At 33.5% G+C, this 20,460-nt stretch overlaps 1 protein-coding gene across 3 annotated transcripts in view; it reads left to right on the forward strand.

Moving 5' to 3' along the window:
* The window catches only part of TCF12 (transcription factor 12), a 362,394-nt gene that overhangs the window by 301,611 nt on the left and 40,323 nt on the right, over window positions 1-20,460 (forward strand). For all 3 annotated transcript variants that reach the window (XM_029950501.1, XM_029950502.1, XM_029950503.1), the window contains 4 exons: window positions 11,958-12,063; window positions 13,496-13,635; window positions 13,923-14,067; window positions 14,379-14,443. In XM_029950501.1, the coding sequence (XP_029806361.1) occupies window positions 11,958-12,063; window positions 13,496-13,635; window positions 13,923-14,067; window positions 14,379-14,443 (456 nt within the window). The remainder of the gene's footprint in view (window positions 1-11,957; window positions 12,064-13,495; window positions 13,636-13,922; window positions 14,068-14,378; window positions 14,444-20,460) is intronic.

Raw genomic sequence — 20,460 nt, forward strand, 5'->3', positions numbered from 1 at the left:
TGTTTGAGACTTTTATTCCCATACTGTTTATTTTTTCTTTTTGAGAAATTTGAACATTAACATAAAAATATGAATATATAAACTATTCTTTAAGAACAATAATGAACTTGGAGGAAAGACTTCTAAGAAGCTTTGTTTATCAGCTATATTGCATATTCTTGTCTGTCATACACATCAGCCTTTCATACTTTTATATAAGGGAAAACAAAACTTTGTTTTCTATTTAACTACTGAATTGCTTTTACATATTAGGTGTTCTTGAAGAGTGCAGTCCATTATAAACTTTTTAATTGGCGTGGTGGGTGAGGAATTTAAGGAGATTTATAACAAAATCCTTATTACTAAATATGTTTTAAAAAACATTCATCTTCAAGATAATTTTTCAGCTTTTGTATTGAACTTTTTCATGAAATGTGCTCCTTTCAAAAATTTTTCAATATGATTCTTATAACTTAGAAAAAAATTCTGGTTTGTTCTAGCTAATTTAGAGGTACTTACATGATAGGTCTGCTTTCTCCAGAAAGTGATTTTATACAAGGCTTAACTATCTACATCCTTCTTTTTACACATGATTCAGTGTTTCCAGTTCCTGATAGCTTGATGTGTTTATCAAAGTTGGAAGCAACTTTAGAGCAGGCCAGATGGTAATGTTGCTAGAGGTATAGCAAGCTAGGTTTCCCTGCCACCTGTAGTCTAATTTAATTAAAACTAAAAACAGATTAACAGATGTCAATTTGCCTTTCTTTGAGAGAGAGAGAGAGATACATATGACAAAATTAATAATTTCTTGGGATATTTATCTCCAGGTACACTATCTATTTTCATTATTTAGCATTTGTAAGTGACTTGTATTTTTTTTAATACCCCAAACTTTGTCTTCTTGGTATCCTCCACCAATGCAAGGCCTTGATAGAAATTGAAAGAGGTTACTTACAGCATAAACCCTCCCTCTGTGCTCTGTGAGTTGGTTCAGTCCTATTTTGCATAAGTTCCTTTTGAGTAGATCCATGTGTGGATGCATAGTGCTGAAGACTTAACTCTGTTTGGCTGTGTGGATGTATGTCTTGGAGAGAAGCTGTGCGCATTAGCTGCAAACTAGCATTTTCAAAATCAACATGTATTGTGCTTATCCTGTCCCTGGAATGGGCAGCAATTCTTTGATGTATTACTACAATGGGAAAACAGTAAGTCTTTTTCTTTGTTCACGTAGCTTCTAACTGGGTTGTTTAATGGAAAGCAGTGTTGATTAATTGCTTTTTACTAAAATCTCTGAGGTTTTCTCAGTTTCTACAGTACATTTAAACTGTGTATTTCTTTGTAACTAGTGTCAGTAAAGTTGCCTTTGTTACTGTTACTTAGTAGTTGTTTGCTTTTATTTTTTAAATAGGATAGAAAATAAACTTGAATTTGTAAGTTGTTATTTTTAATGCCTAATGTCTTTACTAGCAATGAGCTTGAAAGTACATTTGTTTCAATGTTTTCTTATATTATAAACATATAGCCTATATATAAAATACATATACACGCACTCACAGAGAGAGAGAGGAATGTTTGATGCTTTGTAGATAGAAGGGAAAGATGAAAGTCATCTTGGATATTCATAAAAATAACAAGTATGAAGCTCTGGGAATGATTAGGGAAGCAGTCAGCTAGTGAGGGCCGTATTTCCTGTTTGGAGTTTCAGGTCCAGAGCCCGACTTTACTGGGATACCATCTGTTTCCAATCAAACTAGAATTTTGACCCTGTACAGATTCATAAAATAAATCACTATTTTTCAAAGAATGCATTTAAACATTTTCCAAAGAATGTATTTCTGGTCAATTTATAGCACATGGTTAGATGTTTTAAAATAATACCTTTCTGTGTTGCTAAGCAAGACTTTCCTATTCTTTAATTACTTAGTATTTTAGTATGTTTCTGGAGAAGGATCTTTAGGTCAGAAGATTTTGCATATTTTAAGAAGTGAACTTCTCTGGAAGATTCAATAGGAGTTATCCTTGTAAGATAATTGATAAACGTTGTAAAAATGTTATGCTAGTGAATAACAACCTTAGGTTCATGTCAAAAATTAAGCATTTTCCTCTTTAATCTTTCAAAAAAAAATTCCCCTCAGGTGTTTTATTAAATACGTCTTGATTTTAGTGCTTTATTTTATGGTTGGGGGTGGAGGCATTTTTAATATTAATGTTTGAAGTTATAAAGAAAATCTAATCACATTTTCCTAAAATAGGTATAAAATCAGATGCGTTTGTTCCTTCCCTTTTTACTGCTTGAAAATGTTTTAAAGTAACATATGGTTCTAACCAGGGTACGTGAGAACTAATGAAAGCACTTTTTCATTCTTTGACTGCTTTGGGAAGGTCTCCTTGGACTCTGTTAGCATTTGGTTGTTAACTTTTGGGTAAGCTTTCTTAATAATAGATAATCAAGCCAAAATATCCTAAACTTATTGAAAAGCATAGGTTCACTCTACCACATACGCAGAGGTTTGGAGAATGTGAGAGACAGATTTAGATGGGTAATAGAAGTGAGATTACTTGATCGCTATAGCGTCTTTGCCAGTTGTCTTTAAAATGTGAAAATACTTTCCTTTTATTTCTAATTCTAAGTAAAACAGCCTTTTTGAAATAGAGAGAGAGTGTGTGGGTGGGTAGGTGGGTGGGTGTGTCTGTGAGTTCAGTAAAATTAATTACACAGGCCCTCTGAAGCAGAGAGACTGTAACTCAAATTGAGTTTAGACTTCATTCTTTTGAGAGCACAGATCACTCTATTACAACATTTCTCTTTGTTCTACATTGGGTTGGAGGCAGGGGACAGCTTTGATGGTAGTAAGTATTTCCAGACTTAATGGTAGATGACATAGCTGGTATGATAGAGAACTGTAGCCTGAAAATTGATAGCCTGTGCCTGATACAGGTCAAAGGTGACTTTTATGTTCTTGAAAAATGCATAAAGAGATGATATATTGCTTAGTCCTCTGTACATTAAGGCCCCTACTCTTAATGTATTATCTGTTTTTTTTTTTTTACTCCCTCTACTTTTTTATTATTCTCTTAAAACTCTTCAATAAGAAAATCATGTAGTATGTAATTATATTATCCAAAGACTATGTAAATATCTCATTTTAGTATGTATTGGTCTACCCATAAATGTATTATGGTAAAAACTGGCACTTTAACTTTGTATTTCCAGACTCTAAGTGAAATATACTTCCTTACTTAAGTTATGGAATTTTTATACAATCCTCATAGTGAATGGGTTAAATTTAAGCTCATTCTTGAATCCCATCTTATAGTTTATTTTAGATGATAGGGCAGATTAATAGTTTGAAATGCTGGTAGGTTTACATTGATTTCATTTTTAAGATCCCATTATGGGAGCAAGAAATCCTAAGTGGTATTGGTCTTAAAATGCCTTCTCTTTTTTTCCATTTTTTATTTTTAAATTTTCAAATTGGTTTCATATATTTAAGGATGTATGAGGTATTTTAATAATAAGACTGAATAATCCCTAGCCAAAAAAGATAAATAAATAAAACAGATTAACGAGAGAAGAGTCTTTCCATGTTATCTAAGATCCTGTGATCGCATTGTATTGTTGGAAATATAACAGGGTTGGGCATCTCTATTCAGAAAAGAAAAGCCAAGATGTTAACCCTATTTTTCCCATTATTTGAAAAGAGAAGGGGTTAATGATCTGTATCATCTGTAGCTTTTGTGTAGTTGTATTCTGTATCATACTGTAAAATATTGTGTTTAGGATAAATAGGAAACTGAAAAACATTTTGAATATTATCAATTTTTTGAGATTTAAAAAATAGCAAGGAATATCGGGTTTCTGAGCATCCTTATGTATAAAGAACTTGGCCTGCATTCAGTGTTCTCATTGATATGACTAAATTGTGTCCTTTATGCAGAAAGGTAGAAAGTCTTAGAGGTAAAGGAAGTAAAGTTTTGGGAGGAGAGGATTCCTGTTTTCTTCACCTTGAGGATTCTGCAGTTTCGGCCTTCCTCTGATCTGATCAGCCTCCATTTTCTAGGCCTTGAACTGAAGATGCTACAGAGTGTTCCAGGTATAAAAATTGCAGCAAGTACAGACATGGTGCTCTTTTAATTGTATCAGGGGATTATTTTAATCTTATTAGAGACAACACAGAAATCCAAGTTTTGAAACTCAAGCTTAGAAACACATTTTTAATATTGAGCTGCTTTCAATAGAATCTGGGAAAGAAGAGACAGGAACTAACATGATTAGAAGGACTAGTCTGTGTCAAGAACTATTCTGAGAGCTTTATGTTTACCTCATTTAATTGTCACAAGCATTCTGTCATTTAGTTGTTACGACTCTCCTTTTATAAATAAGGAAAATGAGGTTCAGAGAAGTTAAGTAACTTGCAGACCCCACCCAGTTAGTAAGTACTGAGGGTAGACTTGAACCCAGATCTCTCTCAAGAGCAGGTTTCCCAAAGGCCAGTTAACTAGTCTCCATAGCAAAGGGCCAGAATTCTTTAATCCTCACTGTAATTTATATGTATGAAAATATACTACACTGGAAGGAAGATGGAACTGAGGAAAACGCTAGGCCATTCTTACAAATACATATATATTTGTATTTATGATGAGACTAGCAGTTTGATGAATGCAAATTTGGTCAGTCAAGCAGATTTTTATCAGTTTCTATTTAAGATGAAGAACTTTAAACTAGATATGTTTAAAAACTCTGGAAATCAGACTAGCACAGTCCTCTATTCTAATAGAACTCATAGTATTAAAAATTGGTTTAGCCATGCTTTGGGCACCTGCCTGTCTACATAATTTGTATTTTCATAAGACCTACAGTAGGAAGTAGATAGAATTGCATTGTAAATACTTCTAAGCCTTATTTTCAAATAGACATTTTCAGTTAATAAAAGCATAGAAACCAGCGTGATTGCATATAGAGCTACATTTTGTTTCCATTGGGATTTATTGCTAATTAGCATGAGAGAGGAAAGTACAATTGAATCAATTCAAATTTCCAACCTCTCTGTGGGCCCTGTAGAGTTAAATCTCTTATTTGTATGATAAGAAAAATAGGAAGTAATTTAAGAATTCTCTGAAGATACAGTGCTAAAGAAATAGAATGACAAGGACTTAAGCTTAAATCTACTTTGATTCCCCCTCCACCCCCGCCCTGCCTCTACCAAAACTGAGACTATATTCCAGATGTTTCCAAGGGTTTTTTTTTCTTTCCTTAATTTGTGGGCACAAATACAAGTCAGTCAAAAACCACAGCCGTTACCAGGAGAGTATGTTGTCACTGATCAGCTTTGTTAATGTTTCAGAAAAAAATTTATATCCCTTTCCACTAATTGATGAGTTTATTAAAGAAAGATCGGTGCTGTATTGTTGGTCTAAATATCTTTAAAATGTGGGGATCTAAGAAGTGACATTCATTGATTTATTCAGTATATTATCCAGGATATAGGTTTCAAACCCAGTCCCTTTAAAATTCCATAGTTTATCTCTCAGGAAAAACTGTGGTTATTATAACAATGTTATCAGTTCCAGTAATGAGCTGGTGAAATATGCCCAGTGATGTTATTAACATTAATAAAAATGTGCTTGACTTTCTAAGACATTTTCTCACAATTGAAAACCAGTAATATCAACTATGCTTGTTAGCAGAACTAGTAATTGATATTAAGCTGCTTTGTACTGAAAGCTGGATTTTGTGTTCTTAATTGTTGTTAGGAAATTTTACTTCATTTCACCCTAAACATGTCCTAGGAATTCTTGGGCAAAGACATTGATACTTTTATTTATGAAACTGTTGAAAATAAAAACATGTATTTTTATTCTTTTTATAGAAATTCCAGTTGTGTTTTTAGTAGGCTAATTAAGTAAAAAGACTCCTTGACAGAGATTGCTTGTGTGCCCCTGAGTTAGTCCTTCTACTTCAGACATTTCCGCTTGATGATGCCTTTGGTTTGAGTTCTTACGGTATTTAGTAGTGGAACTATCTACGTGTTTTCCCCCTTAGGCTTAGAATTACCATAAAACTCCAGTAGTAGATTGGGCTTTATGGCAAAATTTCTATTTCTGTGTAATAATAAAATACCAAAAGCATTGAGATATTTATCAAATATGTCATTTAAGTATTCTTAAATATTAGAAAATTCTTAAGTTAAACTTTGTTTCATAGATTTATTTAAAATTTTTAATGTCTTTCTTTGGGGTTATATTTGTTTTAATTTAGATTAGAGAACATACAAGGAATGTAGGAAGACCTAAATTTCAGAGACTTTAAAATTTTGCCATTTAGGTTAAAGATACTTTTTATTTGTGTTTATACATTACATCAGTATTCACAGACAATATTGGTTCCAAAATAATCAGAAAAATCAATAGGAAATTATTTTTAGGAAATTTCTTGAACTTCTAACACTTATCTAGCACTTTTATCTGAATCAATAGAACTATTAAAGCAAAATTTTTATTTACACTCTTTTAAACAGCCTCTTTTTACAAAACACAGTGCCTCCAAAATTCAGAAGTAGACTGTTATTTGTACTATTGTGTGAGGGACTTGGATACATTAATCAACAATAGCTAAAGAATTAATTCTTATGTAATTATCTAGTTTTTCTCAATTTTTAATCATCTACCCTTAAACATTTATATTTTAAAAATTATTGGCCTGGAGGTTCAATTACAGTTCTTAAAGATAAGATTTGACTTGGATTATAGTTTTTTTTCCAGTGACGTATACTTTTTCCCCCTAGGTTTTAGGTACCCAAATATACATTGTTTCTTATTTAACATAAACTGTATTTATATAAAACTCAGATAAATTAAATGGATGTTCCTGCATACAATATTACATTTTTATTTTGAGGGGAGCCTAGATGGCTCAGTCAGTTAAGTGTCCAACTTTGTCTCAGGTCATGATCTCACAGTTCATGAGTTTGAGCCCTACATTGGACTCTGCTGACAGCTCAGAGGCTGGAGCCTGCTTTGGATTCTGCTTCTCCCTCTCCCTCTGCCCCTCCCTGTGCTCGCTTGTGCACTGACTCTCTCTTAAAAATAAACATTTTAAAAATTTGAAATTATAATCATAAAGGAAATTAGCCAAATGTTCGGTTTTGTTATTTTGATTAAGTTGGTAAAGATTGTGCTAAAGATTATTTTTCTTATTATTTTAAACTTTTCACAAATTGAAGGTCCGTGTTAACATGTATTGAAGTCTTTAATGATACTTAACATACTGTGATTTAAAGAAAACTGCCATTCAAATCATCTTAACAATTGAGCTAACAGAAGCCTAAACATAATAAAATCTTGATAATAATTACTGTGTTTAGAGCATGTTTTGAAATATGGATATAAGCTTCTCTTTCTTTTTTCTAAATCAGGTGAAGATGTTCCTAAATTGTTTGACAGTTTAGACTGATTTTGGTTTTCATAGGCCTTGGAGCTTATGAGACTCCAAGAGGTTTTTTTCACAGTAATTAATGCAATTATAAACTAGGTAACGAAAAATGATCTAAAACTATGTTCAGCATAGTAACTACTAGTCACATATGACTTTAAATTAATTAAAGTAAAATTAAAAATTCAGTTCCTCGGTTGTACTCTTCACCTTTCAAGTTCAGTAGTCATGTAACTCTTGGCTACTGTTTTGTATAGCACAGATGTAAGAACATTTTCATCATCACAGAAGCTTCTGTTGGATAGCTTTCATCTAAATCATTCCTCTCATTTTCTGTGGAAGAGCATCTTAATTAAGATATATAGCTATTCTCATATTCTAAAGAAAATTCCCAACTCATCTCATCATTTGGGACATTTAAAAATATCAGCCACCACACAAGCTATGGATCTATTTTTAAAGGCATGGGGAGTGACATGTATTTTAACTCATCACGGGATGTGACAAGATTTTTAAAAACAAAAAAGAAAATCCTATCTTTTTAACAAAAGCCTCTCCTTCTTTGCATCTTTTCTGAATAAATATCAGAAAAGCATTATGCTCCCCTGCCTGACAGGGATGTTTCCAGTATTAATCACAGGAAAGATGCACTGAAATGAAGAACACTGTGCACAGCTTCAGCCTTTAAGAGCTGAACAGGGAATGATTTGCCCTGAATTTGGAGTTATCCACATGACTAAACTGAATCATCCAAGCACGTAAAAAGGAATGTTTTTGTTAACTTGACTCCAGTTGGTTGTATAGCTAAAACATCCCAAGGATAATTGTGTAATCACTGTAAAGAGTAATTGTTAAATACTCATCCCTAACGTGCTCTGTCACTCTTAAAAACTCAGTTTGGGTGGATGGGATGAGGACATTAAACATATTGTGGATTTGTTCTTTTCTACCAGACTTTACACAGGGGTATCTGCTAGATTTTCAGTTCTGTTCATTTGAGTTGGAATAAATGTTACAGTTCTGTTCAACAGACACTCAAAATTGCTCTCATCACCCTTCCTGGAGGGTAAAATATAAAGTGCTTGGGAAAGAAGAAAGACCGTCCCATGATCACTCTTGTGAGCCTGACCTTCTGAAATGGAAGCTAGAATTCTAAAGAAAATTTCTAAATATCAACCACTTAATAGAAACCTCTTAAATTACTTAATAGTACCTTTTTTAAGATTTTATTTTTTTAAGTAATCTCTATACCCATTGTGGGACTTGAACTTACAACCTTGAGATCAAGAGTCACGTGCTCTATACCTACTGAGCAAGGCAGGTGCCCCTCTATTTCTCTTAAAAATAGTTTGACTCCTAGTAGATTTTAATCATCTTAAAGCATATATAGTCCTTTCTCTTAATTTTAAGATTGTTTGTTGTGATACAAAATCATACTTAAGATGTAAACCTATGATTAGATCATTAGCTAAGGAAAAAAACCCTGGCATCTATGTGCAGGTGATCAGATGACATAAGCAGTCTGGTTTTAATTTGTGGCCAGTACTGATTGTAACTAAAAGAGACTTGCTCTTTTTGTGGACTTGGCGGACTGTTTCCCTACATCTGGAGTTAATAAAGTCTTTGAGACCACATCAGTTGCGCTTTGCCGCAAGAACTCTTTGATCTGAAAAATTGAGACTGGCACAACTGCTGCTTCATAACATTGCATCTATGTTTTTGCAAGCTGTGGTTGAGATACCAAAAGTAAAGTTATTTGGCTGGTGTTAGAAATGCTGTTAGATGGGCCTCTAAGGGAACCATGTTTTTCAAAACATTTTTACGATGATAAAAACGTTGAACTTACGTTAGTAAATAAAATGATAAACTTAGAGTTTTTACCATATTCATTTGTAAGATCAATCTTTTCAGTCCATTTATTCTTTTACAAAATCTGTTTATAAAGAGTTACATTAAAAACAACTTCTAAAATGAGCCCTGTTTTTTCCATACAGCTTAAAATTTTTACATAGGAATAGGCAAGTCTTTCCTGCTTTGTGTGGTTTTTTTTTTTTTTTTTTTTTTTTGGTTCTCTTGCTTTCCATGAAGGCAATCATTAACCAGTATCTGATCAGCGTATCTCCTTGATTTGTAAATCAGTTTAGCCACGTTTATCCTTTATTTGCTTTTATAATTGCAAACATTTAGAATTTTTTTTAAGTGTTAAGTATATCATGCATGGAATACAGTGAATTGAATGGGAATAAGGATAAATATAAATTGACAAATTATACATTTAAACTGACAGATTATGTAGATTTTTTGTGTGAGATGACACATCAAAACTGAAGTTGTTTTTCATGAATTGGAGGCTTACATACTATTTGAATCCTGGATAGAATTAGAGAATTTTCTATTTTATACTTTGAGAAATGGTGTATGTAGTAAAGAAGCATTTGTGCCAAGAAGCATATGTTCTAATGCTGTCTTCTGAATTTTATTCTCATTTATATTTTTTTGTATCTATGAATTTACTTTATTCTTTTCATTTGTAGTTTCAGCCTAGTTAAGGAAAATCTCTATATAAAAGGGACAGAGGACATCTAGCTGTGGCTAAGTTTAGGTAGTGAAACTGGATTAAAAGAAAAAATTGCCAGTTCCTTTCCTGAAAACTTTTTCCTGCCCATCAGCCTATGTAATGCATTCCAAACACAACTGTATATACCCAATTATTTCATTCTGACACTGAACTAAACTAGAAAAAATGTATTTAATATGTTTAATTCAGAAGAAAATACATTTTATCTGCCATATTTCTCTATCTAGGGTGCTTCTAGGTAGTTCCTAGAAATCTCTCTCGTTCTAAACTTCTTGGGTACCACAGGTGTATGTTTTTACCTCTGGGATGGGAGAGGAAACTAACCCGCTGAATTCCAGTCCATTAAAAAGACACACCTGCATTAGTGTTAAAACAACTAGCAAGAAGAATAAAAATTGACTTTTTAACCTTTTATTTAGGATGAATTGTATTTTAAGTAGGAGTATGCAGATGGAAACTGTGAGGAACAGTGTTCAAGGACTGAACAAGGGCAATATTGGCAGTATAATGGCCACTACCAGAATGATAAAAAAATGATTGAGATACCATTCACTAATACTTAGAGCTCACTGTGCTACCATTGTATATGTATTCTTTCATTTGATTTTCCCATCAGCTCCCTGATGCAAGTACTCTCAGTACCATTTTACCAATGAGGAAATTGAGTCTTGGAACGTTAGGTGATTTGTCAAAAGTCTTTATACTTATTTAATGCCTCAGAGGAAGAATAAATGAATATGAATGATAGTTTATGTAAATAAAATTTTGGTCCCCATTTTCATCTCAGTGTGTGCTTCCTCAACTTTTTTATTAATGCATAGACAAACTTGTTTGCTCAGGATAAAATAACAGACTGTGTAGACGGGCATAAAGTAAACATCCTCCTTCCCAATTTTGTGTGCAGAGGTATAACTACTGGGTTTCTTATGTGTAATTACAGAAATTTTGTATGCGTATGCCAAAAATATGTGTATGATTTTTATACATGCTCCCATAATTTTAATAAGGCAGCTACTTTCTTCCACTTAGGTGAACTTAGGATTTTTATTTTGGAGTGAAATTTAATGGATATACTCTTATCAAATTTAAATATGTTTTATACAATGTTCAGTAGGACATATTTCTATTCTTCATGACTCTTGGTTTACTTTTGCCTTTACAGAGCATGCATCACTTTGTTTGTTTTCCTTCCTGATTTTAGTAATCACCATGAGAATGGTTTTATTATGTTTTGATTATTAAGGTTATTTGGCTGCCCATTTAGTTTTGCAGAGAAATGACAGTGTTGGCCATTTGCCAATTCAAAATGTTCATACTTTGCTTATCTGAAGCAAAGGTTTACCAAAGGAAATTAATACTGCTCCGATAAATTAAATTTTTCTTAAAGCCGTGCCAGACTTAGAAGTTTGCTTGAAATTAAAGAAAACCCCTCAGCAGAATTTGATTTTAATTTTGCTAACCTTACTATAAGTTAAGCAAGCTCCTAAAAACCCATGTTGTGCCTTTTATGCTTGATTAATAACAAAGTATAGTAACTTTTAATTTAACTCATTTTGATTTTGATAAATCTTCTAACAGTAAAAAGAATGAATTTTATGAACCCAAATTCTATTTCATGCTAAATTCAAAGACATCTGTTTCCACCACCACATTTTGAGTCATGAGCCTATATAGGATTTGTGTTTTGTAAGCAAAGTCAGCATTTATGACTTTGTTCAACCACTGGTGTAATTGTCACACAAAGATATGTAGTATATTTCTCTAATAATCAGCTAAAAACAAATATGTAGGTGGTAACCAAGTTAGATTATTATATATGTGGATTTAGTCCATTTCTTTGGATTTCTGGCAGGCCATTATAGATACTAGATAGGGCATTTTAGGCCCTTGATGAAATGTAACACTGATTTTACATAAATGATATGATAGGCATTTCCATTTTAATTAAATTTCCTGTTTAATTTTAAGGTATATGCACCATCCCCAAATTCAGATGATTTCAACCGTGAATCTCCTAGTTATCCATCTCCCAAGCCACCAACCAGTATGTTTGCTAGCACTTTCTTTATGCAAGGTAAGTACTGCTAGTTAGTTGTTAATGCTACAACAGTTATCTATTGTATATTAGCTAATATTTTATTTTTTTTATTTAAAATTTTTATTTATTTTTTTACTTTATAAAGTTTCATATTTTTTAACATATGCAATTATTTTCCATTATTTACAATACAGTAGTTGCAATGACACTGAAAACAGAAAAGCAAAGTAAAAAATCAAAACACCAACTTCTGTTTCATGTAATTAGACTTATACAGAAATTAGAAGGTTAAGTAACAACTAGTTAATCACCTAATTTCACAGCTATCTGAAGTGGCAGTTGTTATATAGCAGCTTATCTATGATAAATTCAAGATAAATGATACAATATATTACTTGTTCATAGGCTACAACACAGCCTGCTTAATACCTTTCCTTAAATTCCACCTCTATACTACAATATGCTTGAGGTCCATGCAAAAAAGTAGTAGCTAATGTTTTAAAACTATGAGGAAAGAGAATACATACACAGGTATTCAGATGTTATGTATCTAGGCATTTTTGGCCAAAGTAAATTAAAATTTCTAATGTTATTTACTGCTGATTGCACTATAGTTGGAATATTCAGCACACACTTTGAGTGCCTGTCTAGTATTGATTGACCTTATAAAGGACTTCACTTGAGAAAAATGAGTAGAGTTGCTCCTTCTCATAGAATTTAAATGAATGAAAGCTATTAACAACTATGGTTTCTTATTTAAGTTGCAGACTCATGTCCCCTCTAGAATGATCAATGTAAATACAGTGAATATCATAGAATAGATTCAAACTTGTTAAAAGAGAGAACGTGTTGCATTTCCTTTAATTCATGTCTTGCATTTTTACTTGGTCTCTTGTGGTTTTGGACTATAGGAAGTATATACTACGGGAGCAATAAATCACTACATAAATGCTTCCCTGACATTACACTAGTGAGTGAAGTCATTGCTAACACATTTCATTTGAAGGCTATCTATAATATAGTTATTACCAATTACTTATGTTTACTATTAGAAAAACTTGTTTATTCCACAGTTTCAGAATTTTTGATAGAATGTACATTCCCTGTTATAAAAAACTTTTTTGTGTATTTATGGTTGTGCCATTTAACCAAAATTAAATCCAACCTTTCCCCAAATTTGATATTTCTGTTATCCTCTTTGATATGAATATAATCTTCTAAGGATTTTTATAACAATCTACCAACTATAGTTTGGATTGCTTTTTTTCTCCTCCAACTATAAAGTCTTATTCCCTCTTTTTACATAGTAATTACACAGTTTGGAGGAAAGAAAACTAGATAGAAGACAGAGTTAGTAAGTGGAGGGAAAGAGTATCTGGAAGGTAGCCTTTGGAATTCTTACAGCATCATCAAGATAAAAGAAAATGTTTTAGCTAAGGAAAATTTTCTATTTCTCTTTTCATCTTAGATGGGACCCACAATTCTTCTGATCTTTGGAGTTCATCAAATGGGATGAGCCAGCCTGGTTTTGGTGGAATTCTGGGGACCTCCACTTCCCACATGTCTCAGTCCAGTAGTTACGGCAGCCTTCATTCACATGACCGCTTGGTAGGCTGTAACACATGACTAGGGTGCGGGCAGCACTTTGTCCTGACTTGTGTTTCTCTTTGGATTACAAGTGTAAAATTTGATTCTGCCAAAATTTCTGACATTTAAATGCTTCAAGGCTTACTGCATTTAGCATGCCTTTTTAAAAAGTAAATCACAATAGTAGCCCTCTTCAGCTGCCAACTTGTAATGATCTTTTTGACCTGTTGTCATAGTTGTCCAGTCATATGTGCATATTATTCAGAAAGCATATTTAATAGATCATGTGTCTTTCCTCCTTTCTCTAGAGCTATCCTCCACACTCAGTCTCACCTACAGACATAAACACGAGTCTCCCACCAATGTCTAGCTTCCATCGTGGCAGTACCAGCAGTTCGCCGTATGTTGCTGCCTCACACACTCCTCCCATCAATGGATCAGATAGCATTCTCGGTGAGCTGCTTTGGGTTGGTACACCTCCCTAAAACCTACTTTGGGGATTTTCAATAAACCCCACATTTTTCAATATATTTTTTGGTGTTGAGTCTAAAAATGAAAGAAAGGAAAAAAACTTTTTAATTTTTATTAATGTAGAAACTGGTAAGGAACGCATCTTAAATTATTAAGTATAACACATAGTATTTGGTGATTTATTTTGACAGTGTGTGAGATAACAGTAGAGAACACCCTTGAAATCATGGCAGAATGCTAAAAAAAAAAAAAAGTCTGCCTGCTAATATTTGTTTTCTATCTGAAATATTCAGGAACCAGAGGGACTGCTGCTGGAAGTTCACAGACAGGTGATGCACTTGGAAAGGCTTTGGCATCTGTAAGTATTGATTTTACATACTCTGCTAAATGAATTTTACACTGCTAAACACAGTATTTTGTGTGTGTAATAGTTAAAGGGTATAGTTATAACAAAAATCAATTTCATAACTCATTTAAAGTTGTTCTTGGTTTATATTGATTCATGCTGCCCTTAAAATAACTCATGAGAACACCTTCCAACCCCACCCCCACAAGACCTGTCCTTCTAACTTCAACTTAAATTAATGGAACAGATGTAGTAGAAAAAAGAGAAATTGGGTATTTTTAAATTTAAAACAAATTACTGAGATTAATAATTAAATATATTTATTAGTTTTAAATACATACTTAATAAGTTGCCCATTCAAGTCAGTTAAATGAAACCAAGAAAGACAACTCATTTATTCTTCATTTATTCTTCTAGTCCACAGAAGATAGTGCCTTCATAAGAAATTTTTCCAAGGCAGAAAGTAGTTTACATATTTTTTTAAAAGGGAAAATCATCTGCAGCTGATTCATTCAAAAAATAGGAAAGGAGAATCTTCCCCAAAAAAAGCCAGATTCATTGAAAGAACTCATGCTAACATGAGTAAAACTGATTTAAAGAAATCCCATAGTATTTTCTTGAGCAGCTAATTTATATCACATCAGATCATTAATGACAAAGCAGTGGTTGTTTTAATAACTGATCCATAAAACATCAAAACTGAAATCCCTTCATGTGGACTTCTTTTGGAGAAGCATTTACTAATAATTCACAAAGACGCAAAATCTAATTATTTAAAAGAAGCACATCTGCTTTGGACTTTCTGAATTTTCTCCTTAGGCTTTTTCTTCCTTGTCTTTTTCCCCTTTAAATATATGCCTCTCAGAATTCCCACAGAATTGTCCTACATTTTCTATGAGGTGCACTTAACTCTATCAGACAACATTTACTGCTGTTAACTGGGGAAGGCAGAACAGCTAATGTGTGAGTAGAGGACACAACCATTAAACATTTATGGAGATAAACCTCTTTGTATATAGTTTCTGTAAATAAATCTTACTCTGCATCCCAGTACAAGTTTCTTGAGAAATAAAGCCAAGGCAAACTCATCAACCACATAGTGGAGCACCCCCACAAGATTGAGCTCAATAAATGTTTGTTGAATTCAGTCTTACATCACATATGACAAAAATAGTGACAATAATAACAAAACCCACAAAATTATCAACTATACTTTGAATGTTTACTCGATGCTGTGCATTATACTAAGCATTTATGTGCTTTGTTTCATTTAATCCTCAAGAAAACCCTGTGAGGTTGGCATTATTATCCCCACATTAGAGAGGAGGAACTAAAGTTTAAAAGGTTAAATAACTTGAGCTCAGAAAGATTAAGTAGTTTGTCCTAGGGATCACTAAGCTAGGAAGGGTAAAGCCCATATATATTAGGTTAGAGCCTTGATCTGACCAGCTTCACTACTGTTTCTCCAGAAAGAGAATGCTACAGTGAGTGTTGTTTTACAAGATGTTGATGAAGATTAAAGGAAGTTGTCCTACTTTTTCTCAGCTTATTCCCACTTAATGAAAATGACCTGCTTAAAAATAAAATAATTCTATAAAATTAAATCTGAGTGCCTCCCAGATATTTGGTTGGCTAGCCATATTTGTTCTGCTAATTCTGAAAGAATCCAGTAGCAGATCTTTCACAAGTAGGAAAACAAATTACATTGAACTTTCAATTCTAGGCAACTTTAAAAAATACAACCTGCATTTTGGGGGCTTTTTTCCTCAAAGCTCTTTTATTCACTTTATGCAAGGAAAACTTCTATAAAGGAACGTTGGTGGATAGGCAGGCAACAGTTTGTGATGTTCTCAGTGGTCCTTCAAGCTCTCTTTCAGTTACCCTGCTAGTGGTTGACTGTTTTCCCATATTATGACCAGCATACTATCCAAACCAGTGGCATTAGGAAAAAAATTTATCTGTGAGTGGAAGCCAGGGAAGAATGTCTAATCTAGTTAGTGGGTGGGCTTTGGTTGTCATGGAAACCCAATTCTGTCATCCTATGTTGTTACTAGGCAGGAGCAGCCAGGTCATTCCATAAATCATTTCTGTCATAGCTGATGGTGATGCATTCCATCTGCTCCATCACTGTGTGCCATAGTCTGCACATTGGAAATCCCTTCCTTCAACCCATCTGCCGCTCCCACCCCACCCGACACCTCCCCAAAACACATTCTTTTCTCTAACTTCCATTACAGTCTCACATTCACTTTAGTGCTCACAGAATGTACTGGAAAACAAAAACATAACATGGGAAATAGGAGCGATTAGAAGAGATAAGGAGAAGGAATTTTCTGAAGATTATATTTGAGAGTCTGACACACACATCAGAATTTTATGTTAGGTATTACAAATCTTTGGAAATGGTGACTGCATATTTTGAAATTTTGAGTTCTTTAGAATATGACATTTTTAATATAGCATCTAGTTTTAGATGAAGAAAACACCATGCTGTTGTCATTACAAGTTATTTCTACATCTCCAATCGTCTGATACATGTCTTAGAAGGTCTTTCATGTGTGAAACATCATAGGGTACAACCTTTGTTCTTTAGTTTAGGTATTAAAAAGCTCACAGAATACTGTGATTAAACATGTAAGGCCAGATAATACATTTGCAAAGGTTCCTTTATTTTAAGTTTAAGCTGGGAGTAGTGTGGTCTTAATCTCAGGATAGCTAGAAAGAGAATTGTACATGAAAGTATTTACACAAAGTTCCCAAAGCCTGTGGATTATGCAGTAGTTTAGATAATAAACTAGAGTAGATAGAAGGAAAGGAACATCTGAGTATTCGTGCCATTTCTAATGTGTTTCCCTGAACATTTGCCAGACAATAACCCTTTAAGATTGTGCCCATGGAGAGTTATATAGAGGAAGAAACATCTGGTTTATTTCAGTGCCTAATACCATATCAAAACACTTGGTCTTTAATTTAGAGGAGATCAAACAAGAGGACTGTTTAACTTTGTTGATTATATCAGACTTCTTTGTGATAATTTATGTTTTGATTTCTACCTCTGAGCAAAGGAGAGAGAGAAAGAGTGTGTGTGTGTGTGTGTGTGTGTGTGTGTGTGTGTGTGTGTGTGTGTTTTAATCTGGATAGTTAAATGGTCAGTAGTCTCTAACAAAAGAAAAGAAAATTCAGGGAAGTTGACGTTTAAAAGTAATTCATGAAATAAGTTTCTTTGTTCTTTAGACTCAATAACATTAGCATAATAAAGATTAACTGAAATGTGCACGGTAGTGTTTAAAAAATTGGGCTCACAGTCCAAGGTTGGGCTTGGGAGCCCTCCATTGTTTCTTTTTTGTCTGAGGCCCTTTTCATTAGCTTCTGGCTTATTGGCACCCTGCTGATTGGAATGGACCATGACTGATAGGAGGAGGAGCCTCATTTGTTGCAGTAAAATGAGGCATATTACCGGTTAAGCCTGGCAGAAGGTATTGGGAGTTATTCATCATTGGTCATTTAACAGTACGAGGACCATGGACTGCATGCAGAATGAGTTCTTACTTTGTGTTTATGCTTTAGATTCTAAATCCCTCCCATCCCCATTTTTTAAGTGACTGACTTTTTTTTCTTTCAAACATCAGTGTAGGAGTTCTTAAGGTCAGAAAGTACAAGGACTGAAATCCTGATTTAGAATGTTCATTGTCTAATAAAGCCTAATGTTAGAATTTCTTAAAGTAACAACAATTTCTATAGAATAAATAAAATTTGTACATAGTTGGTGATAGAATAAACAGAGAGCTGAAATATAATGAAATGATTTGTGATCTAAATGACTGTATTATCCTGTTTTTTAATGTTGTATTGCTCTTCTCACCACATACCCATTCTTTTTATGAAAGTAAAAGGGACAAGGAAAAAGTTCTGTTATTTGCCAGGCTATCTGTCAGTTTAGGAAAAGTATTAATAACCATTCTGTCTGTCATCACTTTAATTTAGGGCAAGGTAGAACTAGACAGTGTGGTGAGTGAGTGGGGAAAATGCCTTTTATTATACAAATGGAGAAGTGCTTTTGAAAAAACACAAAAGTTAGATATTTTATACTTGATACATTTTATACTTGATATGTGTTTCTACAGTGATTTTTAAAAACCTTCATTTGATAGTCTTAATAGTCTACTTAGACCCTCAAACCCCCATGCCTGGCAACAGTGTAGTATGGACAGCTTCATATATCAACACTAATTTCTCAGAAATAGCAGAACATCACTATATCATTGTTCTCAAGGCTTATAACTACAAAACTAATTTGTAAATGAACTCACCTTTATAAGATCTTTTAACCATTTTGATATTTCTGTTCCTGAACCCCATTGCACAAATACTAAGATAAATACTACCATTTACTGTGTCTTGCTTTCTCTCAAAAAGTATAGCAGATTTCAAGTGCACTTTAGTTGCTCAAGTTCAAAAAAATATATATTGAGCACCTACTTGTATAAGACATAGACAATGATGGATTCAGTGCGGAATGATGTAAGGTCTCTGCCTTTAAAGAGCTTACAGTCAAGGAGAGAAGATATGACAGATATACCAAAAATGTAGAACATAATGTGAAGTAAAAGACCAAAGAGAAATATAGCTTATTCTAAGAGTATAAAGGAAGTGAAGATGAGTGTAAAGGGGGAGATGATGTGTGAGCTGGACTGTCATGTGGTATAGAATTTGATCAGGGAGAAATTAAGAAACAGCCATTTTGAAAGCATAAGCTGTGTTCAGAAAATGAAAAAAAATACATATTAGTTTGGATAATAGAGTACATAATATTACAAGTAGGTTATAAGTTAGATATTATTGTGGCCAGATTATGGAAGATATCAAATGTCAGTCTGTTCTATTTAGTGGGCTGAAGGAAGCACAGAGAGGGATTTGACTGTTTAAAACTGGGAACAATAACTCAGGCAATTATATAAGGCGTAAAGGAGCAGGGAGTCACTAGAAATATAAAGGACTTAAATAAGCCATCCACAAGTTCTAGTAAAGGTTTAAAGCAGTGTCATGGTGGTGAGAAGGATGTCTGCCTATCCCAGAGACCCTCTAGAGAATGGGAGGTGTTAGCAGTCAGGTTGGAAGGATGGTGAGGAGAAGTTGGGGAAAGAGAGTGTGGTTTTGGTGACCATAAGAATGCTAATGCTGAAATAGAGGAAACAGAAGAGTAAAGATGGGAAGGGTAGGAAGCTTGGGGCAGTGATGCAAAGATTGGCTTGACATAATGAACTTGAAATGAAAGAGTATGTCCAGATGGAGAAGTCCAGCAACCAGTATGAGGATAGAAATGGCAACTTAGTAGTGATTCACAGAGATGTCATAGTTGATAACTTTACAGAAGTAGTATTACCAGAAGATAAAACACAGGTGAATAGAAAAGAAAACTGAAACTAGAGCTCTTAGGGAAATCTATATTAAGAAACTGGAAGTGTGAAAGAGAGACAGAGCCTAGGTATTACTACATCCAGTGATTTTAAAAAAAAACTCAAATAGTAACTTTGCAGAAGGATAATAATCTTTCTTTCAACAAGTATATATTTACCTGCACTGTTGTAGAATCTGAAGCTACTGCAAATCTTATATAATTCAGATTTTGTCTGAATAAGATGAAGTCCTTGCTCTTCTGTAGCATAATTTTTACTGAGGTAAAAATATAAGAGACAGATAAGAAAACAAATAAACAAGTTTAGACAGTTAAGGATTAATGTAAACACTATGAAGAAACAGCAAAATCAGGAGGGTATGACAGAGGTAATGCTGTTTTTCCAATGTTTTCATACTGTTAATCTTTACAAGGAAATAAAAAATCAGTGAGTATGTCTAGTTTATGATAATTGGAGTTTTGCATGAAACTGAAACTTTTCTCACTGCTCATACACCCACCATCAATGTTGTCAACTCTTCCCTCCCTTACCAATATTATAGTTAAGACATGTTTCATAAGTTAGCATCAGTTGTTCCTAAAAGTTATAATTATTTGAATCTTGAATGTGAAA

Source organism: Suricata suricatta, chromosome 9, assembly GCF_006229205.1.
Source record: "Suricata suricatta isolate VVHF042 chromosome 9, meerkat_22Aug2017_6uvM2_HiC, whole genome shotgun sequence".
NCBI lineage: Eukaryota > Metazoa > Chordata > Mammalia > Carnivora > Herpestidae > Suricata > Suricata suricatta.